At 35.4% G+C, this 14,909-nt stretch overlaps 1 protein-coding gene across 3 annotated transcripts; it reads left to right on the top strand.

Moving 5' to 3' along the window:
• The first annotated feature begins 2,619 nt into the window (after positions 1-2,619).
• LOC107643206 (ASI1-immunoprecipitated protein 2) lies at positions 2,620-11,498 on the top strand. 3 transcript variants are annotated; one of them, XM_088488141.1, is made up of 13 exons: positions 2,665-2,974; positions 3,073-3,117; positions 3,576-3,659; positions 4,188-5,188; positions 5,319-5,404; positions 5,508-5,602; positions 5,815-6,117; positions 6,273-6,785; positions 7,014-7,704; positions 7,820-8,050; positions 8,159-8,283; positions 8,810-9,213; positions 9,788-11,498. In XM_088488141.1, the coding sequence occupies exons 4-13, from the start codon at positions 4,226-4,228 to the stop codon at positions 11,159-11,161; spliced, it is 4,785 nt and encodes a 1,594-aa protein (XP_088344267.1). In that variant the 5' UTR covers positions 2,665-2,974; positions 3,073-3,117; positions 3,576-3,659; positions 4,188-4,225; the 3' UTR covers positions 11,162-11,498. The 3 variants fall into 3 exon arrangements, with proteins under 3 accessions (XP_016202277.1, XP_088344267.1, XP_020978929.1); XM_016346791.3 differs by having other exon boundaries at positions 2,620-3,117; XM_021123270.2 differs by lacking the exons at positions 2,665-2,974; positions 3,576-3,659 and having other exon boundaries at positions 2,984-3,117.
• Positions 11,499-14,909: the final 3,411 nt, after the last annotated feature.

The raw sequence follows: 14,909 nt of genomic DNA, 5'->3' as shown, positions 1-14,909 counted from the left end.
TTATTTTCTCTTTTTTATTTATTTATTTATTTATTTTATAACATGCCTAACTTAGTCATGTGTTAGTTTATTTTATTTTGTCTTTTTCTTATAAATGAATTTAAAATGTAATTTTAGACAACTAAACATTTTATGTAATTAAATTACAATACTACATACTTTTTTCTTTGTTGGTTTGTTTTTTTCCTCTTCCTCGTCATTCTTTCTTCCTTTTTCAATTTTTTTCTCAATCTTTTTTTTCTCCCTCCTTTTTTATCATATCATCGTCGTCGTCACTTTTTTTCTTCTTTCTATACTTTTTTTTGTTCTTATTTATCTTTTTTATTTGTTTATTTTTTTTGTATATCTTTTAAATTTTTATAAAAAAGAAGAATAAAACAAACAGAATACAAAAAATGACTATGATAATGAAGAAGAAGAATAATGACACCGAAAATTTTTATATAAAACACACAAACTTTATTACGATATACACAAAATTTGAATTTATCTCTACACCATGACAGTTTGTTGTTTAGGACTTAGGAATATACAATTTAATTTTAAAATAATTTTGTTTAGATAAAATCTTCTATTTTTGAAGTAAAACATAAGATGATAAAATGATATAGAAAAATTTTGTATCAATAACAAAACATGAAAAAAAAGAAGAAGAACATATTAGGAGAAAGAAAAAGAATATAAAATATGAAGAAAAAGAAGTAGAAGAAAAAGATATGGTGGAAAAAATTTCAGTGTTATAGTTGAAAAATTTTGATGATAGTTTTAAGAAATTTCGATGCTAACTTTGTTTTTGTGTTATTTTTCTAAAAAATTTTATACAATTTAAAACTCTCCTTTGCTTCTTTTTCATTATCTTCTTTTTTTTTTCTTTATCTTCTTCTTATTTCACCTTCTCATATTTTTTTAGTTTTACTCTTTTAAAAAGAATAAAAACAAAAAAGAGAAAAAAATAAAAAAATACTGCAATAATATGTAATATCGAAAAGAAGAGGACAAGAAATAAAAAAACGTAATAATAGTAGCAGTAATAGAAAAATGACAAGAATGAAAAAACACGCAAAAAAAATAAGAACGTCAAAAAGAAGAAATGTGCAATTCACGCATACCTTATATAAGTAATTTTTGTTAAATTTCAGCCAACTTAATTAAAAAAAATACTTGGATATATAGTAAAACTCTTAAAATTATTAATTATATAAATAAAAGATTTACTATATTAACATAAAATTAAAAAAGTAAATACAATAATATTTTTTAGAATTACCGACGAATAAAATGTTAATATCAAATCTGATATGGTTTAGTTTAAGATAAAAAAAATCTAAACTCAAATTTTCTAATTTTTAAAAGTATATAAATCAAATTCTGAAAGTATAAAAATTAGACCTTTTAAACTCTTATATTTTTATTTTAAAAAATTAAAAATTATGAAATACAAAAATTAAATTCTCCAATTTTAATCTCTTCTATCATTTTAAAAAATACCAAGAATTACATTAAGGGAATATATCACTCGTCTAACTCTCCTAGATAAAAAAAAAAAAAAAATTAGCTGAACAATGTTAGGGTCAATTAATTAAATTAAAAAGTATTCTCTTATTAGTTATTAGTCCTAGTAGCCGTCGAATAAAGTTAGAAGACATGGAAGAAAAAATATAAGGAAAATGTGAGGCACGGACCCATGCCACTGAGGCGGTTCTACTGGCCCACGCCATCCTCACGCGCCCTTTTCCCACGCGTTCATTCACGACAACACGTGTTACCGCATCTTACACGTGCGGAACATCACCTTGCCTTGACTTGTTTATTTCCGCAGCCCAAAGTCTATTCGAAAAAAATAACAATAATAAAATAATAATACTAAAAAAAAATAAAAAATTTAATTATTCTATTAATTTTTATAATTTTTAAAATTTTTAATTAAATTTTTATATATATTTTGTAATTTGGTCTTTGTATTAATTTTTTTTTCAATTAAATTTTTTAATAATAATTAATTTAATTATATAAGGGCTTAACTAAAAAAAATTAGTACAAAAATTTAAATAAAAAATATAAAAATTTAATTAAAAATTTCGCAAAATTATAAAAATCAATAAAATAATTAAATCAAAATAAAAATAGTTCACCTAAATAAACAAAAAATAAAAAGAGAAAAAGGATCTTAAATGAAAAAAAAAAGAACCTACAGTATTAAGTGCATGTTTGGGCGCTATTATTTTGTTAAAAAAAGATCTTTTTTGAATGAAAAAAGATCTTTTTTTTTATTTTTTAACGTATTTGGCAAATTTCTAGTAATAAAAGTAAAAGTACTAGTAAAATCAAAAAAAGATTTTTTTTGAGAAGCTGTAATTTACATATTTTTTTAAAAGATCTTTTTTTCTTAAAAAAAAGATGTTTTCCATATAATAAATGAATAAAAAAGTACTTTTATACTGTTATACTCAAACATAATTAATAGATAAAAAGACCTTTTTACATAAGATATCTAAACATAAAATTACTTTTACTTCTCTATAAAATCTTTTAAAAAAAGATAACTCAAAAAAAAAATTTTTTTTTTTAAAATTTACCCAAACAAGTGCTAAGAATTTAAGATTTTCTTATGTAGGTTTCGTACATTGATTAATTAATTAATTTCATTTAGAAAATCTAGAGAGCGAAACAGAAAAAGTTTAGGAACACAGAAAAATTTTTAGAGAGAGAATGACAGAGAGAGGGAAAGAGAAAGAGAGAAGTTTAAGGCAGCTGGGTTAGATGGATTTAGATTCTCAATTTCTCTTGAAACCAAAGCCCCCATTTCCAATTTTATATTTTAATTTCTCAGATCACAGACAGAGAAAGTGAGAGGGAAAAAAAAGGAAGAAAATTTATATAATTGAGCTGTAATTTATTATTATTACATATAAAAAATGCGGAGGGATTGTAATTTGTAAGAGATCGTCCTGCATCATATGTAATCTGCGTATGTGTGAGTGCATGCTCATCTCATCTGAAACCCCTTTCACTTTGAATCACCATTTGGTGGGTCTCTACAAAATACTGAAAGTTCTGGTTATAACCCCACAGATTTAAAATCACATCGGGCACTTTGTTGTTTGTCGCCATAGCAAGGTAAGCTCTGCAATGCATCCAAGGCTCTTTTTTTGTTCCCCAGCCTATTGAGTATTGACATGTAAACTTTTACCACTTAGGGTTTTTGTTTTGAGTGTTAAGGGGTTTTTTTGTGACAAGTATTGTGTGATTTGTTTTTGAGGTGCTGTTTTCACTGGTGGTGATGTGAATGCGTTTGAAAAGTTGTGTGCTTGTTGATGATGGTGAGTTAATTTAGTGTGTTGCTGGTTTAGGGTTTGATTTCATCCAGTGGAAGGGGTTTGGGTATTTGGAGTATTTATTTTCCTGCTTTGGGTCTGTGAGCTCACTTAAGATAGTTCTTGGAAATTTGCAATTGCTGTTATGCTGTTGATTTAGGGATAAGTTTGTGTAATGATTAGTATTTTTGGATTGTATATTTCTTTAAAATGTTGAAGAAATATCTGCTATTGAGTATTTGATATTTGGATGTGTTGTAGTGCTGAGTAGTTTCCTGAAGGCAGGACACTAGGACATCAAGCTGAGTTATGGTAACATTGAGGGGAATGTTCTGAGATATTGGGGTACATCTTCTCTTTTATTGCTATCCTTTTTTTTTATCTTGTTACTGTTTTGAATATTTCAAGTAGCAGCGATATTTAAATCACATTGTTGTCTGATGGAAGAATGGGAAAATGAAATATGATTGGCATCATTCCAACGAGTTGCCATCAGTCTAATGTTTCTCTATAACAGTAATTTTGTCATTATTATTCGAGCCACAGTAGAAATTTTTATATGAAATTTATGGGCAAGTACGAAATATGAATACGGATGCATCAAGTATGGCTGGTGGTCTCACTATTTTATTTTGGTTTTATTATTAAATATTGGCTTTGTTTTTCGTTCTGTTTAATTTCTGGAAAAGTATAGCTATTAAGGATTGGGATCCCTGCTGATGTTGTTTTTGTGCTTGTAATAATTTATATTGTGCTCTTCTTCTAAAGTGACATAGTAAATCTTTGACACTGGAGGGATCCTTAATCAGATAACTAAAATCCGATTAGAGAACATGTTCCATCTATCTTTAACTCATGCTTTGTTTTGAGTAGGTATCACCCAAATCAGAAAGAAGTTTGCCAAACATTCTATGATTCAGACTGCTGATATGAGACTTGAATCAGGGACTTGTAATGTGTGTTCAGCTCCTTGTTCATCTTGCACATATAACCATTCTCTCATGGGGTCAAAGGCTGAAGAATTTTCTGATGAAAACTGTCGTTTAGGGGAGGCCAATAATCACTGTTCTATGGACCAGAGCAATTTATCTTCTCTTAGGAGTAAAGCTTCTGAAAACTTGCAGCATGCTGTTAGTGAAACCAGTAACATTCTCAGTGTTAATTCTAGTCAGGATTCTCTATCTGAAAATGCCCAGAGTAAGCAGGTCTTGTCAGATAAGTATCAGGGCTCAAAATATTTAGAAGGCCATGATGATAACATTTCTAGTATTAGTAGAGCCAGTGATTCTAATTTAGAGAACACCAGCCATCAAAGAAATGCAGAAAGAATAAATGCTTGTAGTTCAGCTTCAGTTAGTCATGTAGGCGCAGAAGGATCTGTTGGTACTCCATCTGTTGATATGTCTGGTTTGTCTGAGATTCCATCCTCTAAAGATGCAGATAGTGGGCATAGCACATCTAAGGTACAAAGCATGAATGGACAATCTCAAAGTGGTAAATCTCTCTCAAATAGTGCAAGGTTAATTCATCCAGAAGGGAAATTATTGTCTCGTATCCCTGAAAAGTTGTTAGAAAGCCCTAATGAAAACCCTAATTCATCATTGAACAAAGAGGCAGCATCTACTGTTGTATCTGGTGAGAAATCAATTGCCAGTAATGATAGCCCTAATGACAGTATTGCCAAGGTTTCATCGGAAGTTTGTCCAAAGTCAGAAGCAGGTACTGATAACATAGGTGATGCTAAAGATGAAAGCTTTAAAGGTTCAGTCCGTGATGGACAGCATGAGAAGACTGAGGAGTTGGTTAAATCCCCTTTTAAGCAGGAACTTCAATCTGAAGATGAGAGTGATGAATTGGATGCTGTGGAACATGACGTGAGTATTATTCCCTTTTACCCCCGAAATTAAAGTTGATGAGGATTATAATGGAAGATTGGAATGTTATATCATGTGTAGATGCTTAACCTCTACTTCAATTTCTGATTTTCATTTGATTGGGAAACAGGTAAAAGTGTGTGACATATGTGGAGATGCTGGTCGGGAGGATCTACTAGCTATATGCAGTAGGTGCAGTGATGGTGCTGAGCACACGTATGCATAAGAAATTTCCCCTTATTCCTTCATCACTTTTGTCATATTGTTACAGATTCCTTTACCTAAAATGAATCTTACTATAATTATTTATTTGAATCAGCTACTGCATGCGAGAAATGCTTCAGAAGGTCCCTGAAGGGGAATGGTTATGTGAAGAATGTAAATATGCAGAGGAGACTAGAAATCAAGGGCTTGGTAAGTGTCAAGTAGTGTTTCATACTAAGAAATAAATTGTTCTGGGGATTGACATTTTAGAACCTTTATGCTCTCTGTGTATCATAATAATTTCTTTCTAGAAACTGAAAATTTGCATTATCTGATATTGAGGGTTATAAAAGCAGTAGAGCAACCATGCTTGCCTATGGCTATGTGCTGACATATCTGTGGAACTGAATTTTGTGATCCAGAAGCTGAGGAGAAAATAATTCTTAAAGGTAGTTTAACTTCACAAGTTTCTAACAAACGACTTTTGGAAAACATTGAAGTAGCTTCTGCAGCAAAAAGGCAAGCTCTTGAATCAAGCACAGGGTCACCAAAGGCATCGAGTCCTAAAAGATTAGTCCCTCTGTCTCGTGAATCTTCGTTTAAGAACTTAGATAAAGGAAAGGTGAAGCCTGGTCATCTGATGCCTATTCATAATCATTCTAGCGGTGATGACACAGAAGTTGCTCGATCTCCTTCCATTGGTCCCCGAAGTCAAATTCCTAAGAGTATGGATTTATCTTTCATACGGGTTGCTTCATTGTAACACACTATATTGTTCTTTTTGCGTCTTTTAAGCAGTTAGTTTCTTTGATAGTTTTCTATCATTGTTTTGCAGATGTTTATTCATTTTAATGTTTTTTCCCCTTCTTCTTATGAGCAGGTACATTATCGAAATGTAGTTCTTTCAACAACTTGAGTTCCAAGCCTAGAGTCAAAATTGTTGATGATGTTGTTCCCCAGAAACCGAAAGGGGCTGGTGATCAGTCTTCCAAGAATATGGAGATGCCTGCGCGCATGACAGGAAAATCAACGTTATTCAAATCCTCAAGTTTGGGTAGGTCAAGTACAACTGCACCAAAAGTTAAAATGCTTTCGCCCAAGTCTGCAACTGTCCAGGAGCCGAAAGGACTAAAACATATGAAAGAATCAGGTGCATTTGACAGGAAATTTCCAGCTAGGACTGATCGGCCTGTTGTTAGTTCATCAATAGCTAGTTCTGTTGTGTCTACAGCTAAGGGTGATCAGAAGCTAACATCTCGTGGTGAAACCACTAAACCTTCAGCAGTATGCAACAATCGAGAGTTGAGGGTTAACCAGGATGGAAAATCAAATACATCATATAAGTTAGTGAGTAATGTAAGTCAGAAAACTTTGGAGCCTCAAGTTTGCTCAGGTGTGACCTCAATCGGAAGCATATTACTCCTGCTATATAGTATCTTGTGCCTTCTATTTTTCTGTGTAAATATGCTGCTCTTGACATCGTTCATTTCATTTTACTAAAGCCATCTGCCATCATCTATGTTTTTACCCCCATTTTTAGCATCTTGCAGTATTGATTTTGTGGTCAGAACTGTTCTCTGTTGAGAATCATACTAATTTATTTATTCTTTGACTGTTACAGAGAAAACATCAACCAATATTGATGAAGCTGTACAGGACGTCCTGCCTCGGCCACGAGAGACAGCAAATCAGGTTGAGAAAACCAGAGGTGGTTCTGATGATCGTGTGAGGCCAGGTTTTAGTAATGCTTCAAAAAATCCAATCTGTCAAAAATGTAAAGAATATGGCCATGTTCTGGAATTTTGTACAGCTGGTAATACACAGGAATCTGGAGCTGAAGTATCATTCTCTGCTTCAAGTAGTTCAATTGAGGATATGCATAAGGGTAATAAATTGAAAGCTGCAATCCAGGCTGCCCTACTTAGAAGGCCTGAAATATACAAGAAGAAAGAAACACCTAATCAAACTGATGGGGTTTCTCCATCAGGCACAAACTTGAATGGTGAAGTCATTTTGCAAGACCAACCAATTGTTTCGAGCTCGCCAAAGAATATTGTATCAGCTGTAGAAACCCGGGAACAGCAAGAAATCCTTGAGAGTTCTACATCTGATTCGATCAAATGTTTGTCTGATGATGATTTGAAGCAACCAAAAGTTTCTCCAACTGGTTTTTGTTCTCAACCAGTAAAGTCAGATTCTGTTGGCCTTGCTGCTGGAAAGCCTGTAGTAAGAGATTTGTCTAATAAAGCTTTGGCCATCCCAATTGCCATTTCGAAGATGTTGGTCATTCCAGAATATGAATATATCTGGCAGTATGGAATATTCATTCATGGACTAGTTTGTCTTCAATTCTGGAATTTTCTTGCTACGTTACTTTTCCTGTTTTGCAACGAAATGTTTTACAGGATCTTTGTTGTTGGCATGCAGGGGTGTATTTGAAGTGCATCGAAATGGAAAGCCTCCTAATTTTTGTGCTGGAGTCCAAGCACATTTATCCTCTTGTGCTTCCCCAAAGGTTCGTCAGGAAGTGAACAAGTTTCTACCCAAAGTTACCCTGAATGAAGTTCCTCGTTTGAGCACATGGCCTTCACAATTTCGTCAAGTTGGCACAAGAGAAGATCATATTGCTCTTTACTTCTTTGCCAAAGATATTGAGAGGCAAGCATATGAATATCACTTATATTTTTACATTATTCTATGAAGTGCAAATTTATTTCTTGTTTGATTTGTTATGATATTGACTTTTATAGTGATGTTTGTATACAGTTATGAGAGGCACTACAAGGGTCTAGTGGATCACATGATTAGAAGTGATTTAGCACTTAAAGGAACTTTTGATGGTGTTGAACTTCTTATATTCCCGTCCAGTCAACTTCCTGAAAATTCACAGCGTAAGAAATCGTTCCATATTTTTGTCAAACCAATATGGAAAGCTAGTTATGAAAGAGTATTTTGGGCTTGTGGCTTGTGTTGAAGTATATACCTTCATAGATTGTTTTTCAAAGATGGCAGATATTCAGTTAGTATGAAATTTTGAATTTTCCAAGTGAATGGGAAATCTCTTACAAGGGGTACCATGCTTTTGTTCTATAGCTCACTTTAGCTTTCTCTTTTTTGTAAATGGATGGTTCATTGGGTGATTATATGGCTAATTGTTGGTGATATTCGTTTATTTGTATTCATGATTCTATTTATATATATTGTTTCATCAGAGGTTTGAATGCTGTGTAAAACCAATATAACAGATGAAATATAAGATTGCAAAGAATGATAATGCTTTGTGTCAAATTTGGCATTAGTCAAGTATGATAATTTGACCATGTATTTTCAGTTGGCATATTTTCATTAGTAGCATACTGGAATATTTTCGCTATTGACAAGCTTGTTAAGGCTGATTATCATCCTATGTTTTGGCAGGCTGGAATATGTTGTTTTTCTTATGGGGCGTATTTAGGGGGAGGAGGATCAGTCATTCAGATTCTACAGAAAAAAATTGTATTCCCAGTCTGAATGCAGTGCCAGTTGAAGAGGATTCTACTACTGCTGTTGTGACCAAGTCTGAAACACATTGCTCCCAAAAATACACAGATGAAAAAACAATTGCCTGTGATGAAGTATGCGCTGCACGTCCTCCATCTGGTTATATAGACCAACCTCGGATTACAGCAAGTATGATCAATGATAACAATGACCAGACACATCTGGGTTTGCAAGTAAAATTGGAGAAGCAAGATAGTGGAGTTGACATCAAATCTACATCAGTGGTTCCAATTGACAGTACATTTTTATGCCACGAGATGAAATCCACTGGTTCATCACTGGTAACGTCTTTATTCTTATTAGGGTAATTTGATAGACTAAACATTACGTTTTCTACTTGATATAAATCTGCCGACATGCACTTGTTCCCAATATTGTGATCTGATCATGATCCCCGTCACTATTTAAGTTAGAATTTAGAAAGTCCACTTTGATCTAGATTGTTTATGGGCATTGCTTTGTACAATTTCCTTAATTTTGATTATTATACAGTCACATTTCTCCACTTCTTATTTTTTGGTATTTAAAGATTGTAGCTTTGAGGATAATACTTCTTAACATACCGTGTTAGAAATTCTTGATTATTATATCTGGGGAGGTAATGTCGGTACGAGACCCAGTTGACTGTTTGTGTTGGGAAGAAACAAAGTAATGGTAAGCTAGTAGGTGTAGAACGAAGTCCCAGACATGATGGCCCATTACATGTATAATTTGTTGTTGCTTGCAGATCATGCTGTAGATTATGTGTACTTTTGAGATCACTAATAAAAAAAACGCATTTGATCAAGAGTAGCTTTAGTTACTTTTGGCTGATTATCTCACTGTCTTTTAAAAGATGCTCTCAACGTTGTGCAGAAACCTAATGGACTAGAACATGGACAGTGCAGAGAGTCTAAGCCTCCTGAAGCGATTGGGATTAGTGTAAATACAAGAACTGTTGAAACAAAAACTGGTTTTGACATTTCTGTAAAGCAAGAGAAAGCCTTGTTGACAGAGATTCCCTCTGTTGGCAAACAAGAAAGAGGTACTCCAAGCAGTGTTGTTAATCATAAAATGTCAGAGAGAGTGAACAGTGACGAAGATCAGCAAAATCCCAGTATGAAACAGAAAGCAGATGATCACTATATTGACTTGGAAGCAACAACTTCTTGCGATCAAGGAAAAGGTGCCGAAAGCCATTCGATTAAACAAAAAATTTCAGGGAGGATAAACAGTGATGAAGAAGGTCAGCAAAGGCCTAAGAGAAAACCAAAAGGTGTTTACTTTATTGACTTGGAGGCAACTGTTGGAGATCAAGAAACAGAGACTGCAAGCAATGACAGTAAGGATAGAATTTCTGAGAGAATGAATGGTGATGAAGATCAGCAAAGGCCTAAGACGAAGCAGAAAGATTATCATTATATTGACTTGGAGGCACCTGTAGACAATCATGACCAAGATTCTGCAAACAGTATTTGTAAGGATGAAGTTTTGGGGAGAATGGATGGCGAAGGTAAGCAATGGCCAACAAAGAAACAAAAAGATTATCATTATATTGACTTGGAGGCAAACAATGAGGAGGAAGTTCAATATGTAGATCTTTCTGACACAGTTATGCAGGCTCCTGTAGTCAGTTGTCAGAAACGGTCTTGGGACGAGGTAAATGGAAAATTGGAAGATGGAGGAAGCTCTAGCAAGAAGCTGAAGGCAGGTTTTGGTGGGATTTATGGGGGTTCCAGTTCTGAAGGTAGGGACTCTCTTGAAATCGGTTCGTCTTCTTCAGTTGAGGGAAAAGGGTGTAAAGAAGCTTGTGAGGAGAAAATCATCCCTGAGGATGTTGGATCAATCGAAAGAACCTTCTTTCCCGTTGATAACTCACGGATGGTGCTAAGCAGCACGTTGCTAAAAGGGCCTCATGAGTACAGGGACCGATTTCATGATGCAATTCCAAATCTAGAGCTTGGTTTAAGGGGCGAAACAATACCACCTCCACCTCCACCTCGACAGCGAATGCTTCCTTTCCTTGTTGGAGCAGTAGACAGGAAAAACATCCCAGAAATCTGTCCAGATGGCTTGGCAAACGAGCAGGAAGATGATGATGGTGATGCTGCATCTCTTTCACTTTCTCTATCATTTCCAACTTCCAACAAGGACCCAAAAATACCTGCTACAAAAGCAGCAGAGGTCTTACCTGATGAGCATCGTGTGAATAGTTCGTTCCTCCTTTTTGGAAGATACACAGACAAATAATCTGCTGCTATTTGCTGATATAATCATGTACATTATCCTGTTCCAGATGGCTCATCATCCTGTATTAACAAAGGAGCCATTGTCCTCAGCAAGAGTCAATAAGTTTTTTTCTTTTTAACTTTGTCAAATACATGTTTTTATGTTTAGCCTTTTGGTTTTCAGAATGCATAGTTTACGGCTGTTTGTATGTATATAGAGAGAATTGAAGCCGGTCATAATTTCAGAAATTACTACTACTACTACTACTACTACTACTACTACTAGGAGAACTTGCATATGGAGTGGCAAATAGATGGAGAACTTGAAGCCGGTCATAATTGCAGTGGCTTTGCGACAATGCTACTTGTGCTTTGTTTTCGCCTTATTTTCATACTTGTTTTTCTTGGATGAAATTTTTAAGATTTGGAGTTGAAAAAATCTTTAAGTAATCAACATTTCATTCATCCAGCAATTTCTTTAACAAATCAGTCAATTTTATAACAAAAAGAAATATACTAAAATTTCAACATTTCATTCATCCAGCAATTTCTTTAACAAATCAGTCAATTTTATAACAAAAAGAAATATACTAAAATTATTGAAAAAGAACATTCAAAATCTAACAAAAAGAAACATTCAAAGTTATTCAAAAAAAAAAAAAAAATCCAGATATGTGAGAAGTTGTTGCTGGAGGTGAGAACAGTGTATTCGACGACGAAGGATGTTTCTTGCATTGTGGCAGTGAAAAATCCAGATATGCGAGTTGTTGTTGCTGGAGGTGAGAACAGTGTATTCGATGACAAAGGATGTTTCTTGCATTGTGGCAGTGAGAAGCTACAGTTGGAGGTGAGAATAGCGTATTCGACAGTGAGGGATATTTCTTGTGTTGCAGCAACGACGTTCTGGCGTTCTAGCGATGAACGGTAATGTTGGACGAGGAACAATGACGGTTACCATTTGGACCTCCGCGAACTTGTGGCTGGAGGTGAAACACCATCGTAGACATGACAACGATGGCGAGAGATGGATGGCGGCTGCAGTAGAGGGAGAGGTTGGATCCTTGAGTGGGCTTCTATTTATTTTGGGTCTGGCTTTGTTTTTGAGCTAGGGTATGAATAGTGTCTTTGTCCGGGTTCGAACTTTTCAAGAGGTCGGACTCTAGTATTTGTAGATTCGCTTGATCTTTGGGACATAGCGCTACGTCGGGTATGCCACCTTTTCGGAATAAGTCAGGTATTTGACGTGCTTTTCAAAAATTCCAAACGTTGCGTCTTTTCATAGTACTGCACACGTTATTTTTACGGTTATCTTGGGAACTGTGCACGTCATAAATGAAGGAGCGTGAAATGCTTTTTTGTCCCTAGTGTGTTATAAATACCAAAAACCATTTTTTCTTTTTTCGTTTCTTCTTCTGAATAATTTCATCTTCATTTCCTCTTCAAGGCTCTTCGTAACCCTCTTTTCTTCTTCCACATTTCTTTATCTTGAATTTCTGTTTGGGAGTTTTTGTTCGTTTGTTGGAAGTTTTAGATCATACGTGATCTTGCTGTTGTTGTGCATTGACTCCGCTTCATATTTTCTCAAGGTTGGTTTCTTTGATCTTTTGAACTTCTCTTTACGTTCTGGATGATGCGCCTTTACTTTGTTTTTTATTTCTTTCGTCAATAATTCTTTTTATGCTTGACAATTCTGTGTTATGAAAATCGATTATGAAAGTTGCTTCTTTCTTTGTTGTTGCTGTGAATCTGAGTGTGAGGTTTTTATTTTGTGTTTTCCCCAAATGATGCCATTTTTCTTACTGAAGGTGATGCCATTTCCATATTTTGGAAATGTAGTCTATTTGTTGTGTGTATGAAGGGTTGTAAGAATTGTGACGTTCTTGGTTGATGACGACCCGACATCTTTTGACTGTGTAAATGCTTATGTTATTATCCTTGTCCTGCCGACTTGTAGTGATGATATTCTTTCATTGTATTGTAGGTATAGCTTTTATGTCTCAGTCAGTTATTCACAACATGTCCTCTAAAGTTCTGTCTAACTTGACCTGGATAGATATATCCGTTCTTACTCCTATTGATAAAGAGTATGCCGAGACTTTTCGTAGGCACCATAGGTTGTGTGAAAGTCGAGAGGATGAGCGTAGGTATGAGATCTCAATTGCCGATCCTGAGAAGAGAGTTTGTTTTTCCTGACTTTGTAACTCGGAACACCATTTCATATATGTGTATGAGTGTTTTTTCACGAAATTAGGGGTTAGCCTTTCTTTTACCGACTTTGAATCCGATGTCCTTAGGGTATGTAAGGTTGCTCCTTCCCAGCTTCATCTCAATTCTTGGGATTTCTTAAAGATTTATCCACTCCTCTGCCGTGAACACGACGTCCCTCCTTCTCTTAAAATTTTCTTTTACCTTTTTGTTCTCACTAAACCTTTTAGTTCCAAGAAACATAGTTGGATCTCCTTCCGAGCTATTCAGGTGAGGAAGATCTTCGCCCTTTTTTTATGATTCTTTTCATTATTTTAAAAATTACTTCTTTAAGATCCGGTCTGTTGAGGGTGTCCGACCTTTCTTTTTGAATGAAAGGGATGAGCCTATTTTTAGCTTGTATTGGGAGGAAAACCCTGTAGTTGTTAAGTACGACTTAGATGACTTGGATGAGGTCGAGGAGAGTGTAGTCGGCTTATTCCAGGAGTACTGGGGCCGAGCTTCTTATCTAGATACCAAGAAATATTTAGAAAATTCGAGCTAAATCCGACCCGAGTTAGGTAGCATTTTTTCCATTTTGTAGATATAATTTTCTTGATTGCTTTGTTAGCTAATGTAGTCCGACTTTGATGTCGTGCAGAAAAGATGGCTCCCAAGTTGGCTGCTATGAAAACTCTTCGTTCTGCTAGAAAGAATGTTATTGCCCGAACTATCCAGTTAAAAGAAATCGGCGAATCAGGCGATATCCCTTCTCCTTCCAAATCGGATTCAGGTGCATTGGCCTCCCTCAATGTTACTCCCAATGCAACTCCTCCTCCACTCACTCCTCCTTCTAACCCTGGTAATCAAGCAATTCCCTCTGCGCCTCCTCCTCCCGAGAACTGGTTTTGAAGGTATAGAGTTCTGTGAGAAACACATCCTTCTACACAGCTTTATTAGTATGAATGATGTTTCCATAAAGAACCATCTTCAAGTACTTGTCCGAGGTGGAATTTGGACGGCTGGAGTAGCTTCTGCTATGTTGAGAGAGTTGGAGAAGACTCCCCTTCGTGCCACTCGGCGCACTCTGGCTGACCTTCAAGCTGAAGTGGCGTCCTTGAGAGAGTCCAAGAAGGAGTTGGAGGGTAAAAAGGAGGCGCTTGATTCCGACCTTGCCAGGGCTTGGGAGAAGGTGAAACAATTTGAGGCTGCCTGTGCCATGGCGGAGGGCTTGAAAAATAAAGATGAAAAAAGCTATACTAGAGTCTTCGAAAAGAAGTTAGACTTAGTGGATGAGGTTGCCAAGTCAAGGGAGAAGTATGTAGATTTGGAGGAAACCATAGCTCAGGGAATGAACGAGTTGGTAAAAAATTTGAAGGCCCTGTTCCAAGTTGTAGCTCCTGAGGTGAACCTCTCCTTAATTAGTCCTGATAATATTGTGGTGAATGAGATGATTGTTCCTGTGTCAGAAGATGAGGAGGACACTCCTATGCCTGACCCGAAGGCTCCTGAAGTCTGAGCTGAGGGAGCTTCTCAGGTGGACGATGAGCCTACTCCTTCTCAGCCAGAAATTCTCTCGACCTCCT

Source organism: Arachis ipaensis, chromosome B5, assembly GCF_059453495.1.
Source record: "Arachis ipaensis isolate K30076 ecotype BB chromosome B5, ASM5945349v1, whole genome shotgun sequence".
NCBI lineage: Eukaryota > Viridiplantae > Streptophyta > Magnoliopsida > Fabales > Fabaceae > Arachis > Arachis ipaensis.
Note: the sequence above shows the minus strand (reverse complement) of the source record. Positions and strands in the feature narration are given on the sequence as shown.